This window comes from Vitis riparia, chromosome 10, assembly GCF_004353265.1.
Source record: "Vitis riparia cultivar Riparia Gloire de Montpellier isolate 1030 chromosome 10, EGFV_Vit.rip_1.0, whole genome shotgun sequence".
NCBI classification, from domain to species: Eukaryota; Viridiplantae; Streptophyta; class Magnoliopsida; order Vitales; family Vitaceae; genus Vitis; species Vitis riparia.
The window spans coordinates 3,258,721-3,274,950 of NC_048440.1; the positions used below are offsets into that span (position 1 = coordinate 3,258,721).

Consider the following 16,230-nt stretch of genomic DNA (forward strand, 5'->3'; position numbering starts at 1 on the left):
TAATGCATGGATGAATTGGAAACTCCTGACTGCACCTAAGTGAACATCTTATAGTAAGTCCTTATGGTTGAATGATCTTTATGCTCCCTTGATCTTGCACTTCTTGGATCTTTTAATGATCATCTTGATTTTTCATTTGAATTTCTCGATTCTAACCATGATTTGTTATCATCAAAACTCATTTAAAAGAACCCTTAGGCTAACATCTTCTATACTCATGAGCTCTAAGAGAAATGTGAAGTTGATATTTAGCAAATTTGGTCATGTGATAATTTGGTAGATCTATTCACAAAGGCATTACCTTCAACTACTTTGAAAAAGTTAAGACACAACATCAAAATGCAAAGATGGAAATATCTACTAATTGAAGTGTTGAACAAATTATAATCATGTTTACATAAGGGGGAGAATACTAATGTGGATATACTATACTCTTTTTTCCTTTATTCAGGTTTTGTTAGTTTTATTGGCAAGGTGTTTAATGAGATAGTCATAATTGTCAAAGCATTTGAAGAATACACTCTTTCCTTCACTAGGGTTTTTCCCATTGGGTTTTTCATGGCAAGGTTTTAATGAGACAATATTCTTATGATCTTTCAATGTGGAGTGTTATAAAATATAGGAATTTATTTAATTGCAGGAACCTGTGAATGATCATTTATATTAATGTACAAATATTTGAAAAAATATGAGTAAATTTTTAAAAAATAATTTTTAATTTTATTAAACACTTCTTTATATTTTTCAAAAAAATAATTTTTTTTTCACTTATTCTACCACCTAAATCATATGAAATTTGGTACTTAGAAAAAGAACTGAGATATAGAAGACATAATAGTAATTATTATTATTACTATTATTATTATTATTATTTTCTTCAAGATTAGATTAAATACACTTAATTAATATTAATATTAATATTTTTAAAATACCTCTTTTATCTTTTTTAGGTATATTATATCTTTTTAAACTAATGCTTAGTGCATTTATTTTAAACATAATAATAATAATAATAATAATAATAATAAAAGGATTAGTGGGATCCTCACTAATTTTGAATTTTTTTTTTCTTTTGGTTTAAAATTGGTTTTCTGACGTCTTTTTTCTTGATATTTAAATTTTTTATTTCCTAAAATAATCTTTGTCCCCAAAGCTGAAAACTTGGAATGTTGCCAAGATCGGCCAAAGCCGCCGAGTCTCTCTACCTTCACAGCTAGCAATGGCGCTGCCCAGAATCACAAAACCCCATAGTTTCATTAAATCAACCAGACCCATCAGTCAAGTTCCTCTGATTCAACTCTTCTTCTACACCCAGAAATCACTCTTCACACAAAACCTCTCCACTTTCTCACAATTTCTCAGACTCATTTGCACCAAATCCTCTGCCTCCTTTTCTTCTCCTCACGGTGCCCATATCACCAATGCCCTTATTTCCATCTTCACCAAACAGCCCTTCAACCCAGACAACCAAGAATTGAGAAACTTTGGTTCAATGCTTACCCATGAAGTTGTTGAGAATGTGTTGAGTGGTCTCAAGAGTTGGAAAATAGCCTATAGATTCTTCAATTGGGCTTCAGACCAAGGTGGGTTTAATCACAATTGTTATACTTATAATGCCATGGCTTCTTGCCTATCACATGCTCGACAAAATGCCCCATTGAGTCTTTTGTCAATGGATATAGTGAATTCTCGTTGTGCAATGAGTCCCGGTGCTTTGGGGTTTTTTATTAGGTGTTTGGGTAGTACGGGTTTGGTGGAAGAAGCCAATTTGCTGTTTGATCAAGTGAAAATGATGCGTCTTTGTGTTCCCAATAGTTATAGCTTCAATTGTCTGTTAGAGGCTATTTCTAAGTCCGGTTCGATTGATTTGGTTGAGATGAGATTGAAAGAGATGTGTGATTCTGGGTGGGAGCCTGATAAATACACCTTGACATCGGTCTTGCAGGCATACTGCAATTCCAGGAAGTTTGATAAGGCTTTGAGTGTTTTCAATGAAATTTATGGACGGGGTTGGGTTGATGGGCATGTGTTGTCTATCTTGGTGCTCACTTTTAGCAAGTGCGGTGAGGTTGATAAGGCCTTTGAGTTGATTGAAAGGATGGAAGATCTTGGTATTAGATTAAATGAGAAGACGTTTTGTGTTTTGATTCATGGGTTTGTGAGACAGTCCAGAGTAGACAAGGCCCTCCAATTGTTTAAGAAAATGCAGAAATCAGGTTTTGCTCCTGATGTATCAGTTTATGATGCATTAATTGGAGGGCTTTGTGCAAAGAAAGAGATTGAGAAAGCTTTACATCTATTATCAGAAATGAAGGAGTTGGGGATTGATCCTGACATTCAAATACTTTCCAAGCTTATACCATATTGTTCTGAAGAAGTTGATATATACCGGTTGATAGAGGAAAGGCTGGAAGATCTGGACACGGAAGCTATGCTATTGCTTTATAATTCTGTTTTGAATGGTCTTGTTAATGGCAAGTCAGTGGATAAAGCTTACTATCTACTTCGGGCCATGATGGGGGACAATTATACTGACAATTTTGAGGTCAACAAGTTCTTCATGGTCAAGGAAATGGTTCGCCCAGATACTACTTCTTTTAGTATTGTTATTGATGGTTTATGCAACACTGGCAAACTGGATTTGGCCTTAAGCCTCTTTCGAGATATGGTTCGAGTCGGCTGTAAACAAAATGTATTACTATATAATAATCTAATTGATAAGCTGAGCAATTCAAATAGACTTGAAGAGTGTTATTTGCTTCTGAAAGAGATGAAGGGGTCAGGATTCAGACCAACACAATTCACCCACAACTCCATATTTGGGTGCCTATGTAGAAGAGAGGATGTCACCGGAGCCCTTGATATGGTGAGGGAGATGCGCGTGCATGGGCATGAGCCATGGATAAAACATTATACTTTGCTTGTAAAACAGCTGTGCAAACGAAAGAGATCTGCAGAAGCTTGTAATTTTCTCGCTGAAATGGTCCGAGAAGGTTTTCTACCAGATATAGTTGCCTATTCTGCAGCTATTGATGGTTTTGTCAAGATCAAAGCAGTAGACCAGGCTTTAGAGATATTTCGAGACATTTGTGCTCGCGGGTATTGTCCTGATGTGGTTGCTTATAACACCTTAATAAATGGATTTTGCAAGGTCAAAAGAGTTTCTGAAGCTCATGATATTCTGGATGAGATGGTGGCAAAGGGGCTTGTTCCCTCGGTTGTTACGTATAACTTATTGATAGATGGATGGTGCAAAAATGGTGACATTGACCAAGCTTTTCATTGCCTTTCTAGGATGGTTGGTAAAGAAAGGGAGCCTAATGTCATTACCTACACAACCTTAATAGATGGCTTGTGCAATGCTGGAAGACCTGATGATGCCATCCATCTTTGGAATGAAATGAGAGGAAAAGGATGTTCTCCAAACAGAATTTCTTTTATTGCTCTTATTCATGGCCTTTGCAAGTGTGGTTGGCCAGATGCAGCTCTGCTTTATTTCCGCGAGATGGGAGAGAGGGAAACGCCTGACACCATTGTTTATGTGGCATTAATTACTTCTTTTATATCAAACAAAAATCCAACCTTAGCATTTGAGATATTGAAAGAGATGGTTGCTAAAGGAAAATTTCCAGACCTGCTAGATAAGAATGATTTACCTCTAAGAGATGCAATACTTGAACTGGCTGAAGATGCTAGTACTTCTTCAAATGTGAAGAATCTTATTGCTGAGGGCCGTATTCCAACAATTGTTTGTCTTTCAGATGTTGGAAGTGAAGGTGGATGAGAGCCCATTGTCTAATCAAAAGGAGCTATATGACTTAACTGCAACAAGATTGTGCTTCAAGCTTAAGGAAATTGTCCATTCATAGAATGAAGTTCCTGGGTTGAAGAAGCATTGCTTATTTGGTTGAGTTGGTAAATTATTTGGGTCTATGAAGGCTATGGTTGTTGATCTTTCTTCATCGCTTGACTATTCTACACTTGATGTTATGATCTCTAGCATCACTAAAAGAGGTACATTCCTCATGGAAACTTTGTACATAGCAGTTCACTTGACTATTAATTGAAACTTCATGAAATTAGAAACAAATAGTTCATGACACCAAACAATTAGGAACCTTGGACTAACAATTTCCTTTTTCCAATTAGATTGAATTTTGTAAAGTATTTGTCATTATGTGTATCACTTGTTCAGTCTGTGCAAGTGAAGATAAATTCTATTATACAAAAATTTAAATGGTGCCATGCTTGCTATTCTTTGGGTGGTTTAGCCGGAGAGGGATGTTGGCATGTTCAAGAACAAGTGGGGCCACTGGAGTCTTTATGGGATACTGTTTACTACACTCCTTTCTTCTTTATATAGTATCCATCAAGTTCATGAATATTCCTTTCAGCATGATTGTGTTGCATTGAAGAGAGGCATGTCATGGTGCTGGAAACAGGATTCAAGGTCGAGTTTAGTGCAGTTTGGGAACCCTCATCTTTGGGATTATCTGAGACCAGGATGGTGTTCTGAGATCACTAGGCAATATGATTGGGTGCATTTTCTAAACCAGCTGGGTAGCTGGTTCAGAGCTGGCTATAAAGACTAAGATCCTCCAATTGATGGAAAGCTTGAATGAGGCAAAATGTTTGGGTATCACCAATTTCCTAGTGGAAAGGAACTTGGTAGTTGTTATCTCATGGATTGCAAGGGGATGAGGAGAGTGTGGAGGTGGGAAAGCAGTTTGATAGCATTCATGACTTTCACAATAGTTTACTAAAATGCATAGGATTTGCTTGTGTAAGGGCCTTAGTTCCCAAAACAAATGTTACTTAGCCTTGTTATGCTTAAGATGCCAATCATTTGAAGCCATCCAATGGACAAAAGGGAGTCATAGACGAACTTGGGATGATGAGCAAAGGTGTGATTGCCAAGAAATTAGTTGAGGACATTGCTGTAGTTAGAGTTGAATGGTGAAAAAGACTCATGTAGCCAAACCCAGGTAATGTGGGTGAAGGTCTTTTTTTAGGTTTAAGTGGCAATGCTTAAACAAGAAACATTTTTTAATCGATTAAGAGCTTATATCACAATACTAATCAACACCAAAAGGGGGCACCACCAGAGTGCATGTAGTATATAAATCACATCAATTGAAAAACAAGACAATCAGACAATGAAAAAGTACTAACAAACAAAAAAAATCTACATGTCAGTCACTGTTGAAGCTGTCAACAAACTCCAAGATGAATCTTCTATATAAGCTAACTTTTTCCAGCTAAACAAATAAGGATCTAAGACTGCATTTTCTGGAAATATAAAGAGTTTGAGATTCCATTCCTCATTTGATTTGCTATCGGAATAAAGTCTAGATTTGATAACCCTTTTTAGTGATTGGGAGTATGAAATTATAAGGAGAAAATGATATCATAGATGTCTATATTACGTCTACTTGGCTATGCCTGTTTTTCTAATAAATTTTTTCGTATGTTCCAATATTATTTGCATTTTAGAAAAAAGATGCTATAGATTTCTTTATATGTTTTTATAGATTCAACTATATGTCAAGAAATATGAACCTCAAACATGCAAAAACATTCCTATGTTACACAACCATATAAGCTAATGACCCCTTCAGATCGAGCATGAAGTTTTTTTTTGTTTTCTTATTTTTATTATTATTTTTCGTTTTAGATATAAATATATAGGGCTTAACTCAACTATCTAGCAAGAGATTATTATGGTTATTAACTTGTTATTTGGGCAAGATTCATAGCATGGGTAGATGTAATTAGGCTTGAGGGGGCCTACCTAGTTTCTAATAGTTTTTTCATACTTAAAGAGGCATCTGATAAAACAAAAATACTTAAAGAGGCAGATTAAAAATAGCATCCCCAAAAAATAATAATAATAATAATAATAATAATAATAATAATAAAAATATTATGTATTGGACATTTACTTGGTCTCTCCAATGTAAAGTTCCTAGATCTCCAAATATAGGATTCAATGTAATGTGTTAGTGTGTGTATACGTTCATCATAGAGTTCTATTATAAACTATCTTATTAACTAGAGAAGCAAGGTTTGCCCATAGGCAAATTTGGAAAATATTTTGATGCAATGAGGCTTGATTAGGACATGATAAATACTTGGCTCTTACACAATAAGCCAATCTTGAGGCATTTTGTCCAAATGAAGTGAAGCATAAGCCTTGAGGTAGAATAAGGTGTAAGCCTCACCTTAAACCAGTAAAGAAATAAATAATAATAATATATTTAAGAAAAATTCTAATAAAATCACATGAAAATTGTATGATATGAAACTCATAAAATTAACGGTTTGTCATTGTCAAGAGTTTTGAACTTAGTTCCCTTTTCTCTCTTCTAAAATTTAACTCTCTCGTCAAATAATCCTTAGCATTACCGTCACTATCACTTATCAGATCCTCCAAGGAACCATGACCATATCTAGTTGTTGGATTACCCTCCAATCAGTGTCAATGTCCTCTCATTCTTGTTTTTCATCCATTAATTACAAGGATATATTTTCTTATCTATCAATAATACAATAGTGTATATGAGCTCGATCAATAAAGCAGCCAATAATTCTCCTATTTCTTCCTCTCAATTACCCTTTGCAGTTTTCTCCTCCATTTGAAGGGTTAATTGGAAGTCAATTAAGTCCTTAGTTTATAAAAAGTTTAACTCAAGTCTAGGCCAAAGGCAAAACTTATAAAATCTTCACTAAAAGCCTACAAAAGCATAGAACCCTTAAAACTTGTTGAATATTGAGGCTTAAGCCTTTTATAAAATATATACCAAATGCACACAATAGCCCCAAACCCATTAAAGCCCTTTGAATATTTGAGGTTTAAGCCTTAATAGAATAAGGCCTAAAATTACCCTAATTGAGGCTATAACCTCAAGGTTAATTTGCAGAGCCTCATTTTTTAAAATATTAGGAATATTTTATCAAATTATGAGAATTACTGAATGCCCTAATTAAATTTACAAGAATTTTAAAGTCAGTATAGAATTAAACAAATTATCAATGGATGAATGATTAGATTTTATTTGGGATAATGATAAATCCGTTGAATATAAGTTTTAGTTAATCAATATTTAAAGTTTTATGCTTAAATTATTTCTTAATTTCTATTGATAATGAATGCCACTTGGAATGGATTTCTGGATTTTCCCCAAACCTTATTATGTCTAGAAAAATAAGTGGTTATTTAGAATTTTTTTTAGGATGTAAGTCACTTGTAGCTCATGTTTTGTGGCATACAACAGAATGAATGCCATTCCCTTGATGGTTTTAAAAGCAAGGCCTTTTCTTGCTTATTACCTTTCAATAAGATTGCTTCTCTCAGGGAAGATGTGGCTAGCATATTAGCTAACAGAATGGAATTTTGCAAATCCAGATTTGTTTTTGTTACTGCATGTACTTGGAACAAAGCATCACTAATTATTACTGTATCAAGGTATCTTGTTTGGCTGCTTGGAAACTTCTTCACTTTCAAATCTACCATCAGTAGAAATGCAAGTGAAAGTTGGAAATCATAATTTCTTATTATTTGAGAAGAAAAGTGAGTACAATTTATAGACTACCTTCTAGACTAAAAAAGGGAAACTAGAGAATATAATTAGAAAAAAGAAATTAACTCCTATAATTCTGCACCTAGTTAGGAAAACCAACTACAATATTCTACAGCTGTACAGTTGATATATTATATGATATGGAAGGGAATAGATTTCCTGATTTACTATTCCTGAAATTCCACATTTTCTAACACTCCCCCTCAAGCTGGTGCATACATGTTATGCATTCCCAGCTTGCTCACCATGAAATCAAACATGGTACTTGACAACTCCTTTGTGAAAACATCTGCAAGTTGTTGCCCTGTAGGTACGAAGAGTGTTGTGACTTTCCTGACTTCAATTTTCTCTTTGATGAAGTGTTGATTCATTTCAACATGTTTTGTTTTATCATGTTGAATTGGATTATGGGCAATGCTAATGGCAGCCTTGTTGTCATAGTGAATCTTTATTGGTTCATTGAGTTCTAATCCAGGTTCTTTGAGTAGACCTCGGATCCATAAAACTTCATAAACTATAGCTCTATATTTTGCCTCCGCACTTGATCTAGCCACAATATTTTGCTTCTTGCTTTTCCAAATGACCAAATTGCCCCTAATAAACATGTAATAACCTATGGTTGATCTTCGGTCCTTGATTGAACCAGCCCAGTCCGCATCCCTATAGGCCTCTACATGTAATTCACCATTCTTCTTGAAGATTAGGCCTTTTCCTAGGGTAATCTTCAAGTAACTCGATATCCGTAATATTGCTTCCATGTGACTTTCTAGGGGTGAGTGCATGAATTGACTTACAATGCTAATAGTGTAAGCAATACAAGGTCGAGTGTGGGGGTGATAAATCAATCTTCCAACCAGTTGTTGATATCTTTCTTTGTCAACTAGAACACCTTCTAGCTCAGCTCCCAACCTTGGCTTGGATCCATAGGAGTCTTGATTGGTTTGCAACCTGTCATGCCGGTTTCCTTCAACAGATCAAGTGTATACTTCCTTTGAGTAACCGAGATGCCCTCTTTAGACCTTGCCACCTCCATTCCTAGGAAGTACTGAAGATTGCCAACATCTTTGATTTCGAACTCCTTGGCAAGAGGCGATTTTAGCCTGTATATTTCTTCTGGATCATCATCGGTGACAATTATGTAATCCACATAAACAATCAAAACACTAAGTTTCATTAGTGAAAATTATTTGTAAAACAGCATGTGGTCTCCTTGACTTTGACAAAACCCATAAAGTTTTAGAGACTTGGTAAACCTCTCGAACTAGGTGATTATTTGGGACCATATAAGGATTTTTTTCAATTTATAAACTTTCCTAGAACCTTTGAGCTCCTCAAAACCTAGTGGCAAATTCTATTTACACCTCTTCTTCAAAATTCCCTTGTAAAAAATCATTCTTTACATCAAATTGATGTAGATTTCAATCACAATTTGCAACAATAGAGAGAAGAACTCTTATGGAGTTCATCTTTGCAACCGGGGCAAAAATTTCTTGATAATCAATACCAAAAGTTTAAGTGTACTCCTTGGCGACCAATCTAGCATTATATCTCTCTATAGATCCATTTGCTTGGTACTTAGTGGTAAAAACCCATTTACATTGAACGTTCTTGCCGTTAGGTAATTCTACCACTTCCCGAGTGTCATTTTTATGCAAGGTGCTTATTTCCTCAAATACAGCTTCCTTCCACCTGGGATGTAATAGAGCATCTTTAGTAGTGTTTGGAATAGACTCTAGGGATAGGTTTGTAGTGAAGGCCTTATAAGTTGATCTTAATTGGTGACAAGAAAGAAAGTTGGCTAATGGATGTTAGGTGTAGGTTCTAGCACATTTCTTAATGGCAATGAGAATATTTAGATCAATGTCCAATAAAGAACAAGGTTGTTTAGAGTTCAAAGGAGAAGTTGAAGATGAAGAAGCAAAAGAAGGAGAAGAAATATTTTCTATACCTTTCTCCGAAGTTAAAGATTGGCTGAATGAAGGAGAATTTGGGACTATAACTGGAGGATGATTGTCTCTTTTCTTTCTAGTATGGATCACAGGTGTTTTTTCCACTTCTTTGTTACCTTCTTTAGATCTTGGAATGGTGTCCAACTATTGTTCATGAGTATTTTCTCCCCCTGATTGATTATCTTCCATTTACCCTAGATTTTCATTCTTAATTTGTCCTCCAAAGTCAGTCTTGGCTTGTATGAATTCCAATAAACCGGGTAAGATAGTGATTGTAGGTTCATTCTAGCAGATATGGCAGGTTTTCAAGTCTCCCTCTCCCCCCCCCCCCCCCCCCCCCTCTCCCTTCCCAAAAAAAAAAAAAAAAAAAAAAAAAAAAAACTTGTTCGAGAGTAATAAGATAAACTCTCAAAGAATTTTTACATCCATGGTAAAAAAAGGTTCTCCAAGTGGGAGGGTGAAAACACTTATATCTCCTTTTTGAGTGGATGAATATCCAGCAAAGGCACATTTAAGGGCTCTTAGTTTAAGCTTAGATTGATCTTTCCCATGAACATGGACAAACGTTGCACACCCAAGGAGGTAGAGATCCAAAGAGATTGACACTAGGAAAGGCTTGTTTCAGAAGGTCAATTGGAACTTTAAGGTTTAAAGTAGTTTAAATGGCATTCGGTTAATGAGATATGTTGCTGTAAGGAATGCCTCTCCCCACAAAAACTTAGTAATATTCCTGGAAAACATCAATGTTCTCTCTACTTCCAACAAGTGTTTTTTTTTTTTTTTTTTTTTTTTTTTATCTTAGTCACTCCATTTGGTTGAGGGGTGTCTACACATAAAGATAAGTGTATAATCTCATTGGAGGCAGTTATCAAGGGAATTATGGTTAAGGGAAGGGGATAGAAACATGGGGTACTTCCATCGCATGGAAAACGCCCATCGAAGAGTTAATTTCCGGGAACAGAATAAAGATAAATGAGGTGCGGTTAACAGAGGAACAAGAAGTGAGGGAAGGGATTGCGAACGCATATCAGCAGTTTCTCTCTGATAGTTCGGGCTGGAAGGCGGACATAGGGGTTTGCAGCTGAAGCAAATCAGTCAGTCAGAAGCGAAAGTCCTGGAGCTCCCGTTTTCTAAGTCCGAGATCCATGCAGCCTTAATGGAGGTGAATGGGGACAAAGCCTCGGGACCGGACGGGTTCACGGTGGCTTTTTGGCAAAGCTGCTGGGAGTTTGTCAAGGAGGAAGTTTTGGACGTGTTCAAGGAGTTCTATGAGCAGAACTCCTTCATTAAGAGCCTAAATAATACGTTTCTAGTATTGTTACCGAAGAAGGGGGGGCTAAGGACCTGGGTGACTATAGACCCATTAGCTTGCTGGGGGGGTTGTATAAATTGTTGGCTAAGGTGCTGGCCAACAGGCTTAAAAAAGTGATAGGAAAGGTGGTGTCATCCGATCAGAATGCGTTTATTATGGGGAGACAGATTCTTGACGCCTCCTTAATCTCAAATGAGGTAATAGATTCATGGCAAAAAAGGGGAGAGAAAGGCCTAATTTGTAAATTGGACATAAAGAAGGCGAACGATATCATCAATTGGCAATTTTTGCTAAAGGTTCTGCAAAAAATGGGGTTTGGGCCAAAGTGGCTGGGATGGATGCGGAGCTGTAAATCTACTACTAAATTCTCAGTTTTGGTAAACGGTGTGCCAACTGGCTTTTTCTCAAGTTCTAAGGGGCTGCGTCAAGGGGACCCTCTTTCCCCTTACTTGTTCGTCATGGGAATGGAAGTGCTAAGTGTGCTAATCACGAGGGCTGTTGAAGGGGGTTTTATCTCTAGGTGTAGCATTTGGCAAGGTAGAGGGCAGACTGTCAATATATCTCATTTACTTTTTGCGGATGACACAGTAGTTTTTTATGAAGCAAAGAAAGAGTACTTAACGCATTTGAGTTGGATACTTTTTTGGTTTGAAGCGGCTTCAGGGTTAAAGATTAATTTGGACAAAAGTGAGGTTTTTCCGGTAGGGGAGGTGGAAGAGGTGAACGAGATGGCTGTTGAAATAGGGTGTAGGGTGGGACAGCTGCCGGCCGTCTACTTGGGGTTGCCTTTAGGGGTTCCTGATAAGGCCACTTCTGTGTGGGATGGGGTGGAAGAGAAGGTGAGGAGGAGACTTGCCCTTTGGAAACGCCAATATATTATTCCCAAAGGTGGGAGAATTATTCTTATAAAGAGCACAATGGCCAGCATGCCCTTGTATCAAATGTCTTTGTTCCGCATGCCAAAATTAGTGGCGAGGAGGTTAGAAAAGTTGCAAAGAGACTTTTTGTGGGGAGGGGACAATGGGGAAAAAAAAGCCCACTTAGTCAATTGGGAGGTGGTGTGTGTGGATAAAGAAAAGGGAGGGCTGAGATTAGGAAGCTTGCTCGTTTGAACAAAGCCTTGCTAGGCAAATGGATTTGGAGGTTTGCTTGTGCTAAGGAGGAACTTTGGAAGAAGGTGCTTGAGGCAAAGTATGGGCAAGAGGACTTTGGATGGAGGATAAGGAAGGCAAATGGGGTGTTTGGAGTAGGGGTTTGGAAGGAGATTTTGAAGGAATCTGATTGGTGTTGGGAAAATATGGCGTTCAAGGTGGGAAAAGGCAACAAAATCAGATTTTGGACAGATCCTTGGTGCGGGAATTATGTGCTGTCCCAAAGTTTCCCGAATCTCTTTGCCATGGCTGCCCATAGGAATGCCAGGATGGAAGAGATGTGGGACTAGAATTTTGGCCAAGGTGGGTGGAATTTAAGGTTTCTAAGGGACTTTAATGATTGGGAGTTAGATATGGTGGGCAACTTGCTGGATGTGTTGAGGGAGCATAGGGTTATGTTGGAGGAAGACTCGGTGTTTTGGAAAGAAGGAAGAGACGGGCTGTTTAGAGTCAAGAAAGCGTACAGCGTGTTGGCAAGCCCCATTGTCGCTGTTTTCCCGAAAAGCAATATATGGGTGGATAGAGTTCCAACCAAATTGCTTTCTTCGCGTGGGAAGCCGCTTGGAGGAAGGTTCTCACTCTTGATAGGCTTCAAAGAAGAGGGTGACAGTTTCCTAATTGTTGTTTCTTGTGTGGTTGCGAAGAGGAAACGATAGATCATATTTTAATTCATTGTACAGTTGTCAGAGTATTGTGGGATATGATTCTTGGGTTGTTTGGTGCTCAGTGGGCCTTTCCAGAATCTGTAAAGGAGGTTTTATTTAGCTGGAAGGGCTCTTTTGTGGGGAAAAAAAGGAAAAAACTGTGGAAGTCCATCCTACTGTACATTTTTTGGACGATTTTGAAGGAGAGGAATAGACTAACTTTTTAGGAGGGGGGGGGGGGGGGTTAGCAATTCAGAAGTTAAAAACTTCTTTTGTGTGTAATTTATTTGGTTGGGCTAAATTGTATATTGGAGAGGAGCCGCTCTCCCTTATAGGCTTCTTGGAATGGTTAGCCTCCATTTAGGGGTTGGTGTGTTTTGTTTTTTTTTGGTTGGGAGGCCATAGTCGCCTTGTATACTCCCTGTATGCTTTGCGGCTCTTTTGCCTCCTGTTAATATATTCTGCGTTTACTTATAAAAAAAAAAAATAAGTGTATAATCTCATTCTCCACCAAGTAAGGATTTAGGATAGAATTGAAATAGTCTCTCGCATTGTTTGTCCTAAGAATTTGAATTTGGCTATGGAATTGGGTTTGAATCATTTTATGAAAGGCTTTGAAGGTTTTGACAACTTCGGATTTATCTTTTAAGAGATATATCTAGGTTGTTCGGCTAAAATCATCAATGAAAGTAATGAACCATTTGAAACCATTATAAGTGTTTACTCTCAAAGGACCCCAAATATCACTATGAATAGTAGAAAAGGGAATTTCAGACCTTTTATTGCTCAATGGGATAGATACACGATGACTTTTAGCTAAATCATAGACTTGACATTGAAACTTTGAGGCATCAACATTGACAAAGAAATCCGAATACAAAGTTTTAAGAGATAAGAAACTTGGGTGACCCAATCTGTAGTGTAGCAAACAGATCTACTCCTCATATTCTTTTGACACCTTAGAGACATATCCTAGAGCATTCTACTAGGTCTTGGAATCAAGATAATGCAATCCGTCCTCTTCAGCACTGTCAATCCTCTTCCCCATGGTTAGGTCCTGAAAAATGCCATGAGAAGGATAAATAATCAAATAACAGTTTAGAGACTTTGTAAGTTTGCTAATAGATAGAAGATTGCAAGGTAAGTTCAGAACATGAAGTACAGAATCAAGAGTAAGTCTTGGTGTCACTAAAATTGAACCTTTTCCAATAATAGGTGTGAAGGACCCATCAGTAACAACAACTTTTCCAGGGTTAGAATTGAATTTATATGAATGAAAAAAATTTTGCTCACTTGTCATGTGATTTGAAGCCCCTGAATCAATGAACCAAGGTTTAGTGTCACACAAAACATTAAGAGCTGAAAAAGTGTTACTTATTTGAGCAAAGAAGGATGAAGAATCGAAAGTGTTGGACAAGTTTAGAGTTTACCCAAACATTTTGTAAAGAAGTTTCATTTGATCTTTGGTGAAAAGATTCTTGTCAGGTTCAACAGTTGGTTCAGTTTCAGGTGTCTCTGAGGCAATGCCCTGATATGCCTTCTTGTGTGGAGCCGTAGTGCTCTTATATTCAAGAGGTGAATTTTCCATTCAATTTCCATCATGTCTCCCTTGTGTATCTCGCCTCATTGCAATAATCACACCATCAGGTGTCCTTCTCACCAGTTTTCTTCTGCTGCCACACCTTTTGATCACCTTCATATTTGGTCTTAAGGTCTGAAATATCTTGAGAACCATTTCCCATCATAACACTTCTATGCCCTTCTTCGGTTGTCACATAAGTAAAAACATCACTGAGACAAGGAATGGGTCTTTACCCAAGACTCTACCCATACCTCATCTAATTCTGGTCGTAGGCCAGCCAAGAAGTCAAATGCTTGGTCCCGTTCCAACACCTCTGCTATAGTTGCAGCATCTTCATGTGCTACCATCTCAAAATGTTGGAGGAGATCTAATTCCTGCCACACCATCATCAGATTGTTATCCCACTGCTTGGTATTATGAATGGTTGTTTTCAATTTGAAGATCCAAGCAGCATTCCCTTTCTTAGAGTAGGTTTTTGTCACAGCATCCCACACCATTCAAAAGTACAGAAAGGGTCGGCCAATCTCGGGTTTCATGGAGTTGTTTTAAACAACTAGGCAATTACCATAGAATTTTCAGCATCCCAGATTTCAAATTCCATATTTGTTTCCTTTGGCTCTTTGACAGTTCCCAAAATATACCTCATCTTTCCTCTATTCTTCAAGAATGGTTTGCCCAATTGAGACCATGAGAAGAAATTTTCTTCAATCAACTTTTCAGTGGTAATTTGAAGGGTTGGATTGGACTTCTCAAAAACTTTAGACATGTTTGGTAGAGAAGGAGTAAATGGGAATTAAGGTCAAGGAAGGAAAAAAAATTTATAATAAACCCAAAGAAAATCAGGAAGATCAAATTCCCAAGAAAAAAAACAGCAATTAAGGTTGTGAAAGAAAGACGAACACCAGAAAATATTCCAGCCCTATTACCATGAAAGTTGGAAATCAAAATTTATTTCTTATTATTTGAGAAGAAAAGTGAGTACAATTTATAGACTACCTTCTAGACTAAAAAAGGGAAACTAGAGAATACAATCAGAAAAAAGAAATTAACTCCTATAATTCTGCACCTAGTTAGAAAAACCACCAACTACAATATTCTATAGTTGTACGGTTGATATATACAATATGGAAGGGAATAAATTTGCTGATTTATTATTCCTAAAAGTCCATGTTTTCTAACAGTAAGCTTGAACCAAGTTTTTACAGAAGACTACTCATTTTCACAACTTTAGTTTAAACTAAGTCTTAGTTTCTAATATGTATTTTTTTTTAATCCAAGGTTTCTAATTCAAGTCTTTTAACACTGTTCACCATGGATGCCAGGTTAAATGAGGGTCATAAAAAACACAAGGAACTTTTACATTGATGGTTATGTTGATAACCCACTTCCAAGAATTCCCAAATCATCTCATTCTATTGATGTTCTACATTGTAAGCAATCTGAAGCATCTCACACTAGCTTCAATGTGCACTCTAATTGCCACAATTTCATTAAGGTGTATTTCTCTTCTCCGTCACTTGTTCTTTCCTTTATTTCAGAATCCCATCAGCTTATGGCTTTGTAATTTTAAAATGAAACAAATTTACTTCCATTTAAAATATATAATACAATTGTGACTTTTCCCCAATATTGAAAATTAAAGCTTGAAACAGATGTGTATCCTGATTTAGTTTGAATTGTTCCCAGTCTCACTTGATTGACCATCTACATATTTTAGCATACTTGGATCCTGCCGATACTTGAGAATTATATGCATACCATGACTTAATATGTAGTTTTTAGTAATATATGCATCCTTTTTTCATAATTTCAGCTCCGTATAAAGCCATTTTCTCTTTAAATCCTTGTGAATTATATTTTTCAGTGCCTCCAATATGGTCTTTGCACTTCCCTTAGTGACTTCACCTAGTCGCACCTTGAGCTTAAATCAAGTCACACTTTTGTAAAGTTTGGATTTGTTCAGAATCCCAACTTTTCACGCCATGTAACACAGTTCTGTTCTGTGTTGGTGA

General features: G+C 36.9%; 1 protein-coding gene across 1 annotated transcript; it reads left to right on the forward strand.

The window, feature by feature from the left end:
* Positions 1-1,167: 1,167 nt before the first annotated feature.
* Positions 1,168-15,729, forward strand: LOC117923662 (putative pentatricopeptide repeat-containing protein At5g08310, mitochondrial). Its single transcript, XM_034842069.1, has 2 exons — positions 1,168-4,014; positions 15,541-15,729. The coding sequence occupies exon 1, from the start codon at positions 1,220-1,222 to the stop codon at positions 3,782-3,784; it is 2,565 nt and encodes an 854-aa protein (XP_034697960.1). The 5' UTR covers positions 1,168-1,219; the 3' UTR covers positions 3,785-4,014; positions 15,541-15,729.
* The last annotated feature ends 501 nt before the right edge of the window (positions 15,730-16,230 follow it).